The 20,994-nt window shown below is 38.5% G+C and overlaps 1 protein-coding gene across 1 annotated transcript in view; it reads right to left on the reverse strand.

Annotated features, from left to right (window-relative positions):
• Window positions 1-20,994, reverse strand: part of METRN (meteorin, glial cell differentiation regulator) — a 56,281-nt gene that overhangs the window by 29,733 nt on the left and 5,554 nt on the right. The window contains exon 2 of the mRNA XM_044089265.1: window positions 16,557-17,011. Coding sequence (XP_043945200.1) covers window positions 16,557-17,011 — 455 coding nt within the window. The remainder of the gene's footprint in view (window positions 1-16,556; window positions 17,012-20,994) is intronic.

Genomic DNA, 20,994 nt, shown 5'->3' on the forward strand with positions numbered 1-20,994 from the left:
TACTCTATAGCAGTGTGTGTGTGTGAGTACTCATGCACGCATGTGTCTGTGTGTGTGCCTGTTGTCTGTATACACCTGAAATCCATCTTGGAGGTATAAAAAGCACACCAATGCTTTTTGACAGAAGAAACATGAACATTTGGAAACCTTTTTTGGTATGTATGTGTTAGGGCCATTTATATTGGCTTAACACCTTCTGTACTGATAAGAAGCAGAAGTGACCACCATACCCATGCCACAGTGGTCTTTGGCAATGTACTATAGGTCTTTTCTCTTTTTGAGAAACTTTAGCCCCTCCTTCCTTGTTTCTGAAGAAGTTCTGCATTACATGAACGAAAGTGCTAAGGACAGTGTCTCTGGGTCATACTTTGCTTTTGGTTTTGTGTCCTCTTTCCTTGTTGCCACATATGCAGTGAAGGTTATCTGTCACGAATATTGAGTGATACATCAGTATGACATTCCCAGTATAACTGATTAAACATTTTCTTTGATTTCTTTCAGATTAAAATGCAACTTTACAGTATTTCATTCTGTAGAACAAACACTCTAAATGAATAAAAAACTTAGATGTGATAAACCTTCTTTAATACAATAAAAGCATAACAGCACTTCATTTTCTGTCATGATCAATCCTAGTCCTCCAGTAAGTGTGTATTAATCTATACTATGACTGTCAGAAGGACAACAGTAGCTTCTTGAGATAACAGTGACCTCTTGCTCTTTGCACTCTATTTTGCATGCATAATGTATAATGGTATACAGAGCTACAGCTAAACTGTAAGCCACCCTGGGCAATTCCCCTTCTTGGCACCCCAGTCCAACTGATGACCACCAAAACAACCATTAGTAAACTAGTGCAAGGAGTTTTTTTCTACAGTTTAGCAAATCCCTTGCTACAGTTTTGGGTCCAAACTGAAACAAGGAATGGAACCTTGTTAAAATGTAGTACAGAGCTACTTGTTACTGCTCCTCTTCATAAAACCCACTCTCATTTAAGCAGCCATATTCATGATTAGCCATTGAAGATAGTTAAATGCTTTTACCCTCTAGCCAGCACTACTGTAGGGACAGCTCTGAAGCTAGCGCCACTGTGGGGAAATCAGGAGCTAATGCTAATGTGAGGACAGCTCTAGAGCTAGCACTACTGGGAGGACAGCTCAGGAACTAGTGCTACTGTAGGGACAGCTCAGGAGCTAGCGTTACTGTAGGGACAGCTCAGGAGCTAGTGCTACTGTAGGGACAGCTCAGGAGCTAGCGTTACTGTGAGGACAGCTCAGGAGCTAGTTCTACTGTAGAGACAACTCTGGAGCTAGCGCTACTGTAAGGACAGCTCTGGAGCTAGCACTACTGTAGGGATAGCTCAGGATCTAGTGTTACTGTAGGGACAGCTCGGGAACTAGCACCACTGCGGGGATGATCAAAAGCTAATGCTACTTTGAGGACAGCTGTGGAGCTAGCGCTACTGTAGAGACAGATTGGGAGCTAACTGACACTCACTCATTCTAAAGTGGCAACTGTTTCCCCTAACTGCTTGCACCCAGGACAGCCACCCCTCCTGCCTCACCCTTACTATAGCTCTAATGGTACGTGTTACATGATTGTTGTGGGGGATGAATGACCAAGCAAAAAATTAAGTGTCAGTAACTTTATTTACTTTAGTGACAGACAACTCATAACTACTTCTTATTCCGTTGTCTACTGTACAGAATGAATACTGCTAATTTTACAACTTAATGAGATGGAAAACTTTCAAACTGGCAGTCTTGTTGACATCTGCATCCATGTACTAATCACTGGCCATTACTGATGTGTAAAAAAAATAAATAAATAAAAAAAAAAAAAAACAGAAAGTCTCAGAAGCTGCACTTAAAAGCACAGATTAGAAGAAATGGAAGGAAATGTACCCCCCCCCCCAAAACGATGAGCAGAAAACTTCAAAATACACTGATCACATGATTAAGTACTGCCATTTAAACTTTTAGCAGTACAATTCTTTGTGATATCTCTATCCTGTATTGAAGAGTGACGCTACAACACCAGAATAGCAACATAGGTACACAAAACATAACTGAACAGCCTTGATAAAAATTTGTTGCATCAGCAGTGCAGCCAGGTATACACCATGCAAGCCATAGGTTCACTGGTGAATACTAGGCTACTAGGCTAACTGCCCTGAAGGCCCATTTTAAGCCTTGCTAATATCCAGTGCTCAGAATCAAACTCTACATTTTGTAAGTATGAGATGAATATCTCAACCATTACACCAAACTCACCCTTCATGGTGGAGAAATTAGTTTTTCAGGGAGTAACATTTTTACCAACTCAAACAAGAGGTGTACAACTGAGCCAGCAAACAATGTAAAAGCATTTGCAGGAAAGTGTCACTTTCCAGCTTTTAAACTGAATGCCAGTAGACCAAGGGAATGCTGCCAAAACAATTTTTGGCAATAAAAGAGTACTATTTTCTCCACTGATGTGGCAGCTCAGTGTACTAGTATTTAATTTATGGGAGTATAAGGGGTACAGGGGGGAGTTTACACCCTGTCAAAAAAAAAATTCCCTCTCAGGTTCACTAAAATTTGTTTTGACAGATGTTTTCAGCCTACCAGCAATCAATTTAATGGTTGTTAACGGATCAACAGGATTTCCCTTTAATACTATCTCTTCAATTAAAGGTTTGGATCTGCAAGAGATTACCAAAGCCAAGCTCACTGAAGCTCAGCAAGCTAACAATTCTTTCCCATTGTCCCAACTGACATCTGTAACAAACTTGATAACAAACTCTGCCCCCTGCACTCCAGTGTGTGAGCTGTGCCACAACACACATACTACTGACAATGTTGTACTAACTCAGAGATAAGGGAATTATTCCCTTTTCTCTAAGTTAGTGCGACATAACAGCCAGTAGGCAGAGATCGGGTGTAAGAGTCATAACACCCATATTTGATGGGGGGGGGGTGTACAGCACAAGCACAGACTTCTCCCATAATGTTCTCCAAATGTACTGCACACGAGGAAACAGGAAATTCATTCTCTGCAGAATGGGCACAATACATTTAACTCACCTGAAACAGACCTAAAAGGTTCTAGAATGATGCCGCAGAGTAAGAATTTTAATGCATGTGCTGCATATTTAGTTATACATTCTGGATACAAGCCATAGAACACAGCATGGGAACTTGGTGAACAAATCATAACACCCTTGCAGTACACCACACACAAGTAATTATCCAAATGACATCCAATGCTACTTTTTTTTTTACTTCCTCAAAAACAAAGGAGGAAATGCAGAAAAATCACACTGGCTTGCAAAAATTCATCTCTTTAAACAGCATTCGGCAAGGCATGCAGACAAATTATTTCTGCTACAAAACATTCAGATAAAAAAAAATGCACCCAAGTCAGGAAAAAATGCTTGTATAAAGTGGTGTTAACCTAAATGAAGGCCTTTATAGATGTTACTTCATATATCTTTTACAGTTCTTTGTACATTTGATGGAGGACTGTACAGCCATCTGTACAGAGATATCCTGCATATGAATACAGTTTGCCATGGCAACCAACAGACCTTGTTTCTTTGTGCTGTATTCTCAGAGGTTACAAGCTGGCAGAACAATCTCGCCTTTCATACTTTGGGTCACTGCGTATGGAAGTCTGCACGATTCTTATGAGTAAAATGAGGTAAGGATTTCAAGCACTACTGTCTACATGGTGGCACTGCTTTGAATACTCCACAGTGAGAACAGGTTTGGTCAGTATAAATGTGTAATTATACTCACTGTTACCAGAAGTTACTGCTTACCAGAGTGAATACAATAAAATGACTCAGTTTACATACTTTTAAAAGCAGTTCGTATAAACAAGTTATACACTATTCAAATAAATATGACATCTAAACTGGTACATTTTAAGAGTTAAATGAAACAGCGAGTGCTGAGAGATGCCTTAAACACAACATTTCTGGTCGCACTAGTTAACAAGGAATTGTTACTAATCTATTAGATAAAAAAAATGTGATCAAAATAGGTGGGACAAGTGGTCCTTATGTGCTTACATTTTCTACTTATGCTTCAACAGAAGCAACATTTTTGCTTTTTTACTCAGTCGGGCTATGAGAGAGATTCTGTAAAAGCATAAAGCATACAGAATACAAATATGTGTTTAAAATGTTGTGTGCTGTCTACATAGCTATAATTAGTTTCCAAATTAAGGTGCATTTTAGTCTTAATAGCTAGATACATCCAAAGAGGCCAGAAAGCCTGGTTTACTACAGCTGGTTAAGTCCCTGTTATCCCATGAATTAGGTTTAGGGAGTGAGATGGGAGGAAGCAGGGGAATTCTAGGGTGAGGGAGTGATTGTGGAAGTTAGGTTTAGGGAGGAAGGGACAATAAGTTTTAGGGTTAGGGAACAAGGACACAAGTTAGGGCTAGGGACATGGTGGGAATTTCATGGTTAGAGTTAGGATTCTGGGAGAGATATGCAGTTTAGTAAAAGCCAGTTTAGTAAGAACTGGGTTAGGTGGAGATAGGGTCCTTGTCATTTAGCAAATGACAACAAGCAGGTGCATCCCAAGCAAGAAAAGACAAGAGAAACTAAGTGATACCAACCACATTAGACAGCATAGGACACCATCATCACACTACAATAAGAATCGCAGGGATCACAGACGGACTACTACAGAGGATGCTATGAAGTAGAAAAAAGAAAAAGGAAATGCAACATCTCAAAATATTTGTATTTCTCTAACGTTGCTGACAAGCCAAATGATGCATGGATGGTTGAATGGACATCATTTATTCTTTTTAACTTTTTCTGTAACCACTAATTCATGCTCTCCTGTTCACGATTATATGAGGAATGTGCCTTAAGAATAGGAGCCCACATGTGCTGACAGACTGGTTCCAAGGGTCATCTTTGATACTCGTGACCTCTTTTCATGTGAATCACAGTATTTTTTTTGGGGGGGCCACTCCCACTCCTCAAGTAGAAGACTGCATTATCAGTACCCAGCTACAGATATACCTGACTTTGGTGTTGATGCACCTTTACATTGAACAGAAAATAAATGTAGCTTTACAGAGATTCCTTTAAAAAATGCCATCTGGTGTATTTTTTAAATCATGAGCTGCATACAATAACTTCACAAATGGGTGGCAAGAAACATCCCCATTTCCGGGAACACATTTATCAGTAAACTTGGTTGATGCATTCAGTGGCCACTTACTTTGATGTTCTTTTAACTGTTGGACTGAACATATAAAATGTTCTGCCTTACTGTGGCTGTCTCCTATTAAGACGCACATCCTCGATTCTTTTACCGCAATAAAAAAGCACTTGGTTTAAGGTCAGGCCACAGAATTTTTAAAAAACTACATAAAGAAGACTGCACTCTTATATGCATTGTTGCCATTCTACAGCTAAAATACTTTCAACTACACAACATCTGCAGAGTTGCCGTTCATAACTAGGAAAGCTGTTCATAACTAGGAAAGCCGTTCATAACTAGGAAAGCTGTTCATAACAGTTTTCCCTAAGTCCATAGGATTTCACCTTCTCAAACTCACATCCCTTCCAAAACAGAATTAAATGTTTGCTGATTGGAGAATGTAACCATTCTCCAGGGACTGACAGGGTCTACCCTGCCTGCTGCTGACTCAGCAAGGCAAAGGTAACAAATGGTTAGCTCACCAGAGCTTTCTTGCACCATTCCCAAAGCTATATTCAACGACTCCTGATCTACACACACTTGTCATGTACTGTTTAGACTACTTCCTTTACCCATGACACTCCTATGGAAGTTATTGATCTTCTCCTCAATGTAAAACGTGGTGTCTTACAGTCAGCAGATGGCTTCCCCTCCAAAGGTTCACTGCTCTTCCAGTCAGCTGGACAGTCAACTAATCATTCAAGAACAACTGGTTTTCTCTTTTGAGAAAGCATTACTATATCCAAAGTTAAAAGTGGCCCTAAACTGAAACAAAGGCATTGCTGTTTCATATTAGATGAAGTGTGATTAAAAAGTTTGTACAAAGGGAAATGGGATGAAGAAGTGTAAGCTCACTTATCTCTCTCATAGGAAAAAGTGTGGCTCCATGCTGGGAGGAACAGCAGTTAAGTAAGACTCAATGTTTCATTACAGAACCCAATTAAGCAGAGGGACTCTGATCTTTACATTGCCAGCTGATAACCATTAAGTGCAGAAGATGAGAATATTTCCCATACAGGCTGTAACTTTACGAAACACATGCTGCTTTTACACTGTCTTATGGGTTCCAAATTGAATGGAATGTATGTATGGTGACAACAGCTAGTTCCACATACTCCATATTTTACGTAGTAAACCCATGGCCATAGATAACCAAATTGCACACGGATTCTAAAAAAAAAAAAAAAAATTTTGAGAGACTCGGAAAAGCTTTTTTTAAAGGGTTACAGATTTCAACTGCTGATCTGCCTGAATTTATGCATGTTGGAAGTAAGCATTTCACTTCAGTACAGCTTTTGGATGGCGATCCATGTCTGTAGATGTTCATAACCTACAGACTGACTTTTGCACAGAAATGTTTGCACAGCACTTGGATCTTTAAATATAAAATGAACTCGATGCATTTCTTCTAACTACCCTTCACCAAACAACTCTAGAGTGACGGAAATAAGGATTTCCAACTGTCACTGCTAGTTACCTTCATAATGAAGATATCATCAATTTAGTAACTGAACACTCTGCTTAGCACATAGCAAGTCATCTAGCTTGAAAATAAATTACCTGTCGTTAGTTGAAACCATTCAAGGATGTATGTAGTATTGCAAGTGTTTTATAGACACTAATGAAAACAAGTGCAGAAGTGAGCTAAACTGCTTATTGATAACTGAACAACAATGGGCAACTGAACTAACAGTATTTTAATGAAAACGGTGCTCTTAGTTCAGTCATTACAAACAGACGCACCCTTTCCAGCCATAACACCATCATACATAGAGTGACCTTTTTCCGCCTGATCCTGGGAGTGGATACTTTATTTATCGCCTTCCCACTCCTATTCCCACACCTTAGTTAATTTCATAAATCTCACCGCTGCCACCTACTGTGTTTTTTGCTTATTTATGGCCCATAACCATCCCCTCAGAGAAAAAAAATAAACGTAAGGCATCAGAAAAAGATGCTAAAGATGTTTTATCACTGGAAAGGACATACAGTGCTCAGACTAAATGTTCTGTCATTAGAGGTGCAGATGACTGGTCTGTCTTGTAGTCCATCTGGGTTCTTTGCTCCAAACAATGGTGGAGCCAATGTTAGAAGTTAGGAGCCCTGTCGCTCTTTGGCTCAACAGTATAAAATGCCCAAAACGCAGAGCGGCAGTAAGTGCCTTCCCACACAGCACTAGCACTTTCCAAACCAATGTATTAGTCAAACTTGATATTACAACAGCAGTAATGTGTTGTACAATATTCCTGGACAAACCTGAGTCAACAGATCAGTAATTTTGCCAACAGCTCATATGTAAAGCAGAAAGAAAAGGCTCAGAGAGGACTTCTACAGCTTGCAAAATGTCCTCATGCACTTTATCAATTAAAGGAAAGCTGCAATTAAGGAATGCATTCATGAATGTAATCAGATACATAGCACAATTGCTAAGATGCAAAAATTAACTTCCAAGGGTTAACTGTCTTTTCCACTACAATGGTAACGCTTATGTCCCAGCTTGAAAACCTAAATACAAAAGGCTTCCAAAGATCCAGCAAAGAAAACAACTGCATCCAGAGTGATGCATGCTTGCTATATTACTAACATAATGTATACCAGATATGAGGATACTCATATGTAGAGCTATGTAAGCTAGCAATAAGAACAGAGTTAGATGGAGTATATGGTAAAAGGACCTTTTGTATGGGAAAACACTCAGAACCAAGGAAATAAGGAGTGGTCTCTTTATAATCAGCAGCCCATGTAATAGAAGGCAGCTATACACCTGCCTTTTGAAGGCCAGGGGAGTTGCAGAATGGCAGAAATCATTAATTTGAAAGTGCAGAGAGGTCTGGAGCATTTTATGAAAGGAAAGGCACTGAGGCCAGAGCAGTTGGCTCCGAGACAGGAAGTTCTGGCTGGTGGTCAGTAATGCCAGTGGAATTTATGGTAGTCGAGACCCAGAGCTGCTTAAACAGAGAGCTCTTGGTAGAAGGATGTTAAGTTACAGAGACTATGGATTGCTTGACCAGAAAGGTGCTGATAATTTTTAATTTCTACTGAGAAAGTCCTGGTGAAAAGATTTTGAACTACATGTTTATACCCTACTAGTTAAAACCTATTTTTGGTTGAGTACTGCTTAGTTACAAGATGCAGACAAGATTCTCTGCCCTGAAATCTATATTCGCACCTTAAAGGAATGCTGCCACAGAAACAGGCAAATAACTTTTTTTTCTTGTAATAAAAGCCAACCTACCAAGATACTATTTAATTTTCCAACTGATGCTACAGTTTCCTGTTCTAGCAAAGTTGTTCCATTTTATGTTAATCTGAACAAAAAACAGTTGTTTACAGAAAACCAAGCAAGTCTTGTTAGTAACATAAGAAGATGGCAGATGGTGACCAGTCTGGAAGTGGACCGTTACTAAGTGTATGGTCAGAAACAAAGAGTTTCCCACCTCTCAATGAGTGGAATAATAGCAAGCAGTTTGCTGTAGTTTAAATGAAATGAAGACCCTTTTCTTTAACAGCTGAGAATGTAAGCACTGCAGTTTACAAGTCCTCAGTTCCGGAAGCAGAAGACCTGTTTTGCGGCTCCTCTACTTAGACTTGGGGGAGGTACTACATCAGAGGGTATGTCTTGTGCTTGGAAACTGTACACCATTTACACATCTAATGTTATAATTTTATGAGATGTGACTATGTGCTGGATTTTTAATTCAGTGCTCAAGGTGTACACCACAGAAGAAAATGCATTAAACTGCAAGGTAGCAGTACAATAGCCTACTGTACAATTCACAAGTTTGTCTACTTCCACGGATTGACAGAGTCTAGAAGGTGGTCTACAATTTTGAAATCTGGCCACAACCCTGCTCACAGAGACAGAAATAGTAGCATCTCACAGCAGTTAGACACGGTTTCTCCTAAGTACATATCTTTTGTGCTCCTTCCCCCGGGAGTAAACACCTTTAACACATTAGCAGATCAGAGTAGCTGAAGAGTCATATTACAGAGATCAGTAATGTCTCCAGAGTAATTCAACACTTACACTGTAACATTATATGCATGTGTCTACCGTATTTTTGCTTTTGCTCTTTCCTCTGATCCCAGCCCCAGTAAAGTTAAAAGAAAGAAGTAAAATCACTTTTGAAAAAAAAAAAACATAACAAAGGATTACAGGTTTGGCTTTACTGGTCTGAATATAACCATAAAGTAAAAAAGTCATAGGCATTCAGAAGCCATGTAGCTGAAACACTTGATATCCTTAAGGGAACATCTGCATAGATCTCATAGGCCTCCACTATAAGAGGTTTAAGGTATCACACAGTGAAAACTCTAGCTTGGCTGGCTTTTTTAACCGCCCCTTATATATATATATATATATATATATATATATATATATATATATATATATATATATATATATATATGGTTCCCCTTGAAAACATCGAAATTTGAAACCATCCAAATTCATATGGTCGACATCATATCATCGAGTATTTAGAACATCGATGTTGTCAAGGGGAAGAAAAGGTAAGTAAAAAAGGGAAAAAGCTATTTTAGAGTTGTATTTCTTTTTTTTTACATTCCCTTTGAATCTTCGATGGTTTGAAACTCGATGTTCTAGTCTCGATAATCAGAATTTTGATGTTTCAAACTTTTGATGATTCAAAGTGGAACTTTATATATATATATATATATATATATATATATATATATATATACATACATATGCATATATATATATATATATATATATATATATATATATATGTGTGTGTATATACACACACACACACACACACACACACACACACAATACTGAAACTGATCATACCATGAGCAATGCTAACTATAACCCCACCTGACACTCAGCATGGCTGTGGGCCAAATACCTGACTTCCTAGTCTCCACTTAGCAGTAGACAATGTCCCTCCTTTATAAAACATCTTCATAACCCCCCCAAAAAAAACACATGCAGACCTATGGTTTTCCATTCATTTCCCTCCCCACATTGGCTCCTCCTGCCCCCAGGTCTCTAATCGAACTGGGGTTATCATGATGGCTGTCATGGCTCCTTCTACCCCCAGGTCTCTAATCGAACTGCGGTTAACAGCATGGCTGTCATGGCTCTACTCCTCCATTAAAATGAAGCTAAAAGATAATTTTTTAGAAATGTCTAATATTTGGGGTAGCCACGATGATGCAGCAGTTAGAGTTGTTGCCCCACAGCAAGAGGTTCACTGGTTCAATCCTTGGCTGGGGTGCCTTCTGTGCAGAGTCTGCATGTCCTCCCTGTGGTCGTATTGGTTTCCTCTGGGTGCTCCGGTTTCCTCCCACATCCCAAAGACATGCTGTAGGTGGATTGGACAGTCTAAATTGGCCCTAGGTGTGTGTGTGCCTTCCGTGGAAGGTTGGGTGCCAGGGGGGCAACTCAACACCATAAAACTCTACTGCCAATCATGAGTGGACAGGTGGATCCGATGTGGCAACCCCTAACCGAGAAAAGCCGGATGAAGAAATGTCTATTTACTTCAAGTGCAACTATTTAAGCAATCCATTATGGTTTCTGGATTTTTAAATCGCTGCAACTGGCATTACTTAACTGGGGGTGATTAAGGAAAGTACAACAGAATGAGCAACACCATACTCCAGTAACGTTCTTTTTTATTTACTTATGCATTTGGTTACTGGGTAGGTGGCTGGTCTACTGAAGCTTTTCAGCAATAACCTGGGCATATGGCAGGGAGGTATAAATTATAGAATTGTGCATGTGTGTCATTAACAGCTAGATTTACTGGAATTTTGTAATTAAGGTTACCAGTAACAGAAACATTAACAGGTCTGTGCACACAATCAGTATAAATATTTACATATAATACTATAACTCATTGGTTAGGGAAGTAGGCATGGGGCTGATATAGCTCTGCAGAGCTCTGAGATGCACAGAAAGGTACTGATCAGATTTGCACATAAGCTGCATTTCATATGGGTGGTGGAAACGCTCAGCAAGGCAGGTCTGCTTGTCACCCGAGTATTGGACACTGCATGCATTTGTTTAGGCCAGAAGGACACTTTAAGTAACAGTGACAAGACATGGCAACTAAGTCTGCTTGCAAGACAACCCATATAAATAATTTTTGCTATTACCTTTCAGCATTTTACAGTACATGTTGACACACAGAAAACCATAAAAAACAAAACATTCAAACAGGCTTAAACCAAAATAAAACTGCATGATACCAAAGATGCGGAGTTCATTCTTAGGTCCAGAACAGCAGAGCCATGTTTCACTCCTGCTATAAATACTTAGTGCACTGCAGCTGAATTTTGAAAATATTCAGTCAGGTAAGAGCACACTGCCAAATGGCAGGTGACATTTTCAGCACTATTCGGGGATAGTATAGGCTTGGCATTAGAACAACTGCATCTCATAAACACAACGGCTAACAAGCTGTTTGAAATTATCTATAGTAGATCGTGACCCCCCCCCCCCCCAGGTAACTTTATTAGGCTTGCACTTTAGTTGAGAAAAGCTATTCTGATTGAGTCATATGTCTTTTCACTTGTAATTTTCTAGTTACATTTAAGGATGAAGTTAATGAATACTGCTCCATGATTTGACATGCAATGGCGTGATTTTTTTTTTTCAAGTTCTTGCCCTGAACAACCCTTACATATGAGGAGGAACTTTACATCTACTAATGAAATTTCATTATAAACTATTTTAGAAAACAGAAACCATCACTAACAGCAGAAAACTCATCTTCTGTTAATTACCACTTGGTTCATGTGTGTTCCACAATATTTAAAATACTAGGAGGAATTAAACTGAAGTCTTTCCTATAAATGCTACTGTGATAGCTATGAGAATTGCTAACTAATTTGAAATGTGGTAATGTCCAAGAAAGAGAAGAATGACTTTATGGTTGGAAGTTTAATTGGAAGCCAAGGCAGGAATGTAAGATGATCATCACCACAAACACATTTTGAATAAGCAAAAAGTTTTATTTTATCTCAATGAAAAAATCTGCAGTTTTCCTTTGCTGACAGCACTGTGCTAAAAGTGAATGTTACCATAGTGAAATCTAGCAGCCAATCAGTTATCATGGGTATTGCTCAGGGGCTGAATGCCAATGTGCAAAAACTGGCTTAGAACCAGAACCATCAGAATGCCACATCGTCATCCAAAACCTGCTGCTGAGAAAAGTTCCCTTACTGAAAGAGTTTTTCTTCAATCCTCTTCGCATCCCTAACCCAAATTTCAGTAATCCAAAGTGATGAATTCCCAGGGACGCTGGACTCCCACACAAAACAAGGAAATGTAAAAGGACAGCCCATTTGATGGCATACCTCACACTGCTGCCCCAGCAACCAGGATAACTGCTAATCTCTCATGCATCCGAAATAAAAGCAATTTTTTTACAAGGCCTGACACAAGGATTTTTTTGATCTCGTGACATGGATACCCAAGGGTGATTTACAACAAAACAACAGGATTCCTGACCTACTTATAGGACCCCTTCATTGCAACTCTGTCTGTAAGATGTGTATATGTAATCAAAAAACAAACCCTCAACTCCACTGTCAACAACCCTATCAATGTAAAACACCAGGGTAACATTTTATTCTTTAGCAGAAGGGTAAGATGTTGCCTACACCAGGCATTACACCTTACACTGACTTGTTTCAAAAACACCCCCAAATTATAGGTTATTCATAGAAAGGTTGCTACTAAGACCAGTTTGGAACATGTTACATTCTTTTAAGAGTCTGCTTGCATAAAATGTTTTAGGAGATGCAGTAGCTAACTGCAGTAAACACATCTGATGGGTCAGGGAGGTTACTTATTTATACAACAGTTCAAACATACACGAGCTCATCTACCTGGTGTTCCATCACCTAAAAAGTTTCTCTGATAGAATGAAGTATAGCCCTCAGCTGAGCCAGCCAAAATTCAACTCAGTTACAAGAATTCCTTGGGCTGTACTCCGTATTGGAGACATCCACTACAGATGAATTGCAAAGGTTCCAACTTTAGGACAGAAACAATTTTCCTTTTGCACTAAAACCAAACACAGCTGTGTATTTGACAAGATGAAGCCATTGAGTAATCCTTTGTTGTAAAGCATCATGCAAGTCAAATATTCATACGATAAAAGCATTAATGTACATGTAAATCCTACCACATGCACTGAAAATGTGCATGGTGCTGGGGATACTCTGGTAACTCAAGGCTATCCTGGACATCCCACAATACTGAATACAGACAGCCTTGGAGATACGTATATATGGCTTCATGGATATAAATATGACAGCTTAACAGAACACAAAAATTAACAGAAAATGGAATGTAGAAGAAATATAGAAATAACTGTTGTGTTTCTAGTGTTCATTACACAGACTGGTCCCATTCAACACTGAAGAAATACTGCAAATGGCAAACATGCTGAAGCGTGTACCCTTAATGAGATCATACAAAGTTGATATGCTGCAATTTATGAAGTGGATAGGACAAAAACAGTTGTCAGTGTTGAAGCAATAACCAAATATCAGGTAGTTTAAACTTAAGGAACAGCACAAAAAATGGCACAAAACAAGGAAAATATGAGTGCAAAAATGCAAGATGCCTACGACTATGACAAATACCCTTTGGTGGGTTGTATAAAAAATACTTAAAATTTAGAATTCATTCTAAAAAGGCAGTAAAAAATGTGAGGAGCATTATAGGGTGCTCAGAGAAGCCATGAATAGTAGAAAAATGGAAACTGCTCCCTATCTTGTGCATAAAAGAGATGAGACAATATATGCAAAAGCTCTACAAAGGAATGCAACCAGAATGATTCATTACCTGGATTAGAAGCATCATGCAAACAATTTAAAATTCATGCCCGTGAGGAAAAGGCAATGACAGACTACATATTTAAGGCAGAGTCTGATAAGGCAGCAGCTTAAAAAATGAAGCAGGAACAAGAGTTTGAAAAATGGATAAGCACTGATTCTGCTGTAATGGGAAGATTTTTCCCCCACAGATACCTGGTGGCAGACACATGCAAAAACAACCACGATAGAGCTGAAAGCAGTCTGTGTGTGTGTGAATTCATGAATATTGGAGGAATTCAACAATACATTTGCAAACCAGGTTTAAATCAGTAGAAGGAAAGAAACCACGTTTTACTTGGAACAGGACCTTATTCTTCTTTTGGGGGAAAAATCAGCAAAATAACTGGATAAGCAACTCATATCTGCTGACAGTATAAGCTTCTGTATTACACAGATATACCACCTGTATTTTACATAACACCAGTTGTTTATTTTATTTTTTTTTCTTTTGTTGCAGCCTTTCTCTGCCCCAAAGCTTTGTGCCATGCTTAACATTCAAGCTGGTAGCCTATGACAAACCAGGCTGCCTACAAACTGCAAGTGGATTTATAATATAGAGTCAAGTTACCTGTTTTCTTTTTTTTTTTTGTACTGGGTAAAGATACAGCTGAAACCAGGATACTAAATCCCATCAAACACCAGTATGCCCTACTGGAAATAAATTACAGAAAACCAAGGAATGTTAGAATAAGATAATAATAGACTCACAGTCCTGGGCCTCACTGGTGTCACTAAAGTCTGCAAAACTGTAATGATACAAAATAAAATTGCACTAACAGAATCCTATACAACTGTTTGCCTCATTTCTAAAGTAACATTATTAGGTGGTCACTTAGGGAGTAATGGGGAGCAGAAGATTTTGAGGGCAAGGCAAACTGCTTACACAAGAAAACAAGTATTTGCTGAAATTTAATTTGGTCAATAAATGCTTCTCCATGCCATGTTCTTGCATCTCCTCCTTAGTGGTGCAGTAGCCTTACATACACCCAGATTCATTGCTTTTTTTCTTGGACACTTTCTATTCCTAGCTAACTAATCACCTCCCGACAACAGTGACCATTTCAGTCCTCCTACCATCCCTCCAACCTCTTAGGTTCATAGGTAGGTACTAGGCTATCGGCCCGAGGGCCCATACAAGCCTAGCCAAAAAATGTACCCTGGCTTCTCTTTCTCTTAAAGATGCTCCATTTTATATAGCTTCTGAAGGGAATGAGACTCCATGATCACACAGCCATCCCCCAAGGGGGCTGGATTTATTTCTTGAATGCCTCAGCCTCCTACATGCAAAGTATGTTTAAGGAATCAAAATGGTGAATGTCATTTTATAACCTCTTGTAAGCTGGCGTATCTTAGAACCTAGCTGATTAGTGCCCAGGCCTAACTTCTGGCCCCACCAGGCTACTTCACCTAAATGTCTTAAACATCCACACCCTGCTCTTGAAATAAGACATATCATGATCATTGACAATGCAATCTTAAATCTCACAGAGAGCTCCTTAGTGGACACGTATACTAACAGGACACAGGCCATTTACATTACATGCAAGGCTTAAACCCACACACCAATGGAGCCAGAAAAATCTTGATTTAATTTGTAGCATGTGCATGAGCGTGTATGTGTGTGTTTATATGAGTGTGTATGCACAAGTGCACATATATTTGTATGTTTGCTGCATAATCTTCTAATACTAATACAATGAACTTCTAACTGTAGGCTAACCTCTGATTGGCTCCTAAAACCAGAAATGTCTCAGCCACCTGTATCTTTTAACAGTAATAACAATTACAGTTTATACACACTTACAGATTGAGACAATTCTAGAAACACTATCTACAAAGATGTGTCATCTGACTGTGTATTAGCCCTTAGCCAAATGAAGTTTGGGTGACAAAACCTATTTTTGCTTAGAGACAACAACAAAATGAATACATAAAAGGATCCTAACATACTTTCAAGCCAATTACAAGTGTTTAGACTGCAAACATGTTTATTATGATACCCTTAGCAAGGCAGAACTTAAGATACTACAAATACCAATTTATTTCTAGCTAATCTTATGTCATTTTCAATGCAAAATAAAATGTTTTACAAAAATGTATGTATAAGCAGAGGTTGTTCTAGTTGGTAATTCATGTACTAATCACGTTACGTGTTTAAAGGAAGCCAGTTAGCACTTGCATATGTCAAACTACAACTCAGAAATGAAAATGTTCTGAACTTACCACAATCTGATTAATGCAGTTAAATGACACACATCGTATATTGCATACTTAAAATGTTAACTCTGTACCCACTTAACCCTGCACCCACTTAAAACTCAACAAGACCCCTGGCAAGAACATATTGGCATGGAAATGTTTTCATTCTATGACCGCACTTCATGCCTGCTACTTCATTTTGCACTGCAGATGCCAGTCTTTTTCTGTCTTACTCTTTATTAGTGTAAAAGAAACTACACATTTATGCCTAGAGCTAAATCCATTTACCTTCCATGTTGAAGTTATTGGAGTCAAGGGATGATCGGGAGTTCCAATCACCACGCAGTTCATAGCGAAAAGAGGCAATACGTCTGCTGATGTCTCTGTGTGGGGTTGACTGAAGGAAAAGTGCTACCTTCTCTCCAGGCAACCGACTAAAACAATGTACTCTAGATTTATTAAGCATGTCTGTATTCTCACTATCTGTTTGTTCTTCAGGCACCAACAGTTCCAAAATTCCATCCTTTTCAAGGTATATTTGTGCCCCACGGAAAGATTTGGTGGGCTTGATACAAGCTGTGATGTGTCCAGTGCTATGGCTGACTCCAAGAGAAGCTGCCCCTAAGGGAAGCCGTGGAGATAAGCTCAGGTGAAGAGCACCCGTTGGATACAACCACTCCAAAAAACCTTCAGCACAGTGAAGGGAAATCTTTTCAACACTTGCTGGCTCCTGGGACAGACCACTGTGGATGAAAAAAAAAAAAAAAGTCATGTTATTTCAGCCTCTGTTGAAAAGAGCCAAAGTTTTGCCCTGCCAAATCATCCCAGTAAACAAATGCATTAATAATAATAATAATAATAATAATAATAATACTAATAATAATAATAATAATAATAATAATAATAAAGGTAATAACTTACTCATCAAAATGTAGTAGAATAAAGTAAGATGAACTATTCTTTATAATCCAGTTTTTGGTCTTCACCAGCACTCAGGGGACACAATACAAAAATACACATACTTTACCACAGTATATTAGATACTTAGTGTCCCTTATGAAAATACTACACAAAAGTCAAAGAATATTCATCCCTGGAAGAGAACGGCAATATTCTAGTGATCATGAAGTATGCACAGCTAAACAGCGCCATCACACTCAAAAATGGGCTCACAGCTCAGTCTTTGGATGTAAAATGACAGAACTGTTACAAATGACTTTTTTTCTTTTATTTTTCTGCATCAGCCCATTTCTATAAAATTTAAATTGCTGCCTTGCTGTCCATAACTGACTTAATAATGCACAACTAACTACTCAAAACACTCTTTTCATCCCTTTGTATAAACTTGCAAAATATTTTCAATCCTCGGTTCTCAGGTGTGGGCCACCCTGCTGGCACAAGTAATAATCGGCAGTGAGTTCCTCCAAATTAGAAACATACTTAGAGACAAAGCCAAATGCCTCTACCTCCCTCCCCCTTCATTAGAGTCTTCATTACTTGTTAATGTATCTGTTGTTGGGTAACACTGCAAACCATTAGAGTTTTCATTACTTATTAACATATCACTTGTTGGGTAACACTGCAGACCATTAGAGTCTTCATTACTTGTTAATGTATTTCTTGTTGGGTAACACTGCAGACCATTAGAGTCTTCATTACTTGTTAATGTATCCAATGTATCCCTTGTTGGGTAACGCTGAAGACCATTAGAATCTTCATTACTTGTTAACGTATCCCTTGTTGGGTAACGCTGTGGTCCATTAGAGTCTTCATTACTTGTTAACGTATCCCTTGTTGGGTAACGCTGTGGTCCATTAGAGTCTTCATTACTTGTTAACGTATCCCTTGTTGGGTAATGCTGAAGACCATTAGAATCTTCATTACTTGTTAACGTATCCCTTGTTGGGTAATGCTGAAGACCATTAGAGTCTTCATTACTTGTTAACGTATCCCTTGTTGGGTAACGCTGCAAACCATTAGAGTCTTCATTACTTGTTAACGTATCCCTTGTTGGGTAATGCTGAAGACCATTAGAATCTTCATTACTTGTTAACGTATCCCTTGTTGGGTAATGCTGAAGACCATTAGAATCTTCATTACTTGTTAACGTATCCCTTGTTGGGTAATGCTGAAGACCATTAGAATCTTCATTACTTGTTAACGTATCGCTTGTTGGGTAACGCTGCAAACCATTAGAGTCTTCATTACTTGTTAACGTATCCCTTGTTGGGTAACACTGCAGACCACTACCATTTCCTTCCCTTTCTTCAGGTTCATGAGCATTCATTTTTTTCTTTTCTTCCCCCTTACTTTTTTCTCTTATCACCAAGCTTTTTTTTGCTTTAGCTGTCTTGTTCTCGTCTCTAGTTTATTTTAATTAAAAAACTTTAGCAGAATGTATATTCTGAAACGTATTACAGTGAATTACACAGACCATGCTGTATCCAGTTTATCAAATTCTTAACAAATTAGATCAATTCAATTTACACACTTATATCCCCTTTCTAAAAAGGTTTATGGTTATGGTCACTATTACCTTGGATAACAAATGACTAAACAAGTCATGGCCGTTGTCACTAGCGAGTAATAATACTTTAGTACTTGGCTGTTCTAGACCTCAGATTAAAAAATGACATCCTCGGCACAAGAAGCTACAACATCAGTCCTGTTTTATGAAAGCTACCAATGTCAGCACGATGTCTGGCACATGTTTTTTTTTTTGGAATCCACTGGTGCATCTTAGCAAAGCACTTACATAAATTCATTTTGCGTTGATTTTTTATATCCGTTATTCCTCTGCACTTCTATAGCCTTCATTCTTGCCTGTGCACCCCCATCTTCCTCCAGCTCCCAATTTATGCAACTTAGCATGCAGCTCCTACTCAGCACTGTGACAGTATGTTACTGGGTGTTGTTCCTTTCAATCTGCATCCATTAGTACATACTTCTTAAACACTTTATCAGTTAGATATGTTGATATCCATACCACCCAAGAGGGACAAGCCAATCTGGTCAGAGAAGGCACAGCAAGACAATCAATCAATAAATAAAAAAGAGCTGGACTGTTTTTACAGCTTTTTAAAAAGTGTATTGCAAGTTTCTCAATCTATTCATAAATAAAAATTCCAGCTAAAACTTAAAATTGACTTTTGTGGCATCCTTCAAATATAATGTAGTACTGTTGGACACAGGGATCATTTTTAAGCAATTGCTATAGGAAGCTAACATGTTTGTGCATTAAGTTTTTACAAATACAGGAGCTAAAGACCAGAGATACGTTAATGGAAGGGTCATCCCAGTAACCTGTCCCCCAAACAATATTTAATATTCTGACTGCAGTTCAATCTGAACAAAATGGAAACAGATTTCCCACTGTAAATACTGTGACCGGAAGCTCTGGCATTTAGTCTCTTATTTCTACACCCTGTTTAGTAAATAAATTATAAAGTAAATAAATTGCCCTGCAGCCCAACTGTTTATATTATATGAGATCAAACACAAGATCATTTTACAATTTCCAGACTACAACTTTACCAAAAGTAATTCATTTGTCCTCCTTATTGGCTGTGCCAACACACACCTTCAGATATATCTGAATACATCATCAACTACACTACTGACTAGTTACCCCTCCACCCCTCTTCTCCATCTAACTTACCTCCTCTCTCCAGCAGAAATATAAAGAAACTTCTTTTCAATATTATAGTACGGCAGGTATGACCCTAATGCTGCCATTTCTGCCATATATAAGCATCCTGGTCTGGCTAGATCATACAGAACCAAATGGGTATACTACAATTCACATGCCAGTAGACAGACTTAGTATGGCCAGTGACACAAGTACGTCAGCTGCACTACCAAGGGTAAAAACCAAGTGACACATCTCAAAAGTGAATCCAAGACAGGAAAGGATTCTCCTTTATTTTATTACTAAATGGCCAACAAAACAGCTAAATACAGCAGCACTTTGTTAGCCATCTTTGATACTTTCTTGCATTACAAAGTCCTGGATCCATTTTGAACAGTGTAAAGTCTATTAGGGATGTGGAGTCTGTGTGCGCCTCCAAATATATTACTTTCAAAACTATTACAGGACAACAGTAGAGACCAAAAAAGTAAAAACAAATATGGCTCTTTCAAAACTGCTAAAAGTCCTGTAAAAATGTAGAAGCTGAAAGATACCTTAACCTAATATGCAGTCCTAATACCCATTAGTCACCACGTGGTTAGTATTATTTTATCACTTGTTCTAATTCAAAAAAGCATGATGCAGACAGACATTCTAAAGGTAATTTTGTTTCCCCAGACAAGGTACTTCTTCCAACAATATAATGTCACTGTGCCCTTCGTTGTCATTTGAATATTCTGTTACCACTGAAATAGATATCCTTCACAATTCCAAAACTGTGTGTGGCCTTGCTAGAAAACAAGAATATCTGTCCTCAGTGGGACAAATTTTGAGTTGCCAGATATAGCTATACTCCCTTCCCAAAACTTCTTTGTATGCAAGTTACAATCATTCATAATAATTATAAATACACCAACTAATCTGGCCGTTTAGGTATTCTGATCCATTTAATTTGCTGCAAAATTTTCCCCTCATGCCATCAGCTATATATTCGGGAACTGTTTTAAGTTAAACACTCGTAAATTTTGGAATAAAACTTGGAAACAAAAGACACACTGCAGAGTTCAGCCATTAAGACCTTTAACATCTGGGTGGAGC

This window comes from Protopterus annectens, chromosome 12.part0 (assembly GCF_019279795.1).
Source record: "Protopterus annectens isolate FY-2018-M chromosome 12.part0, PAN1.0, whole genome shotgun sequence".
Taxonomy (NCBI): Eukaryota; Metazoa; Chordata; order Ceratodontiformes; family Protopteridae; genus Protopterus; species Protopterus annectens.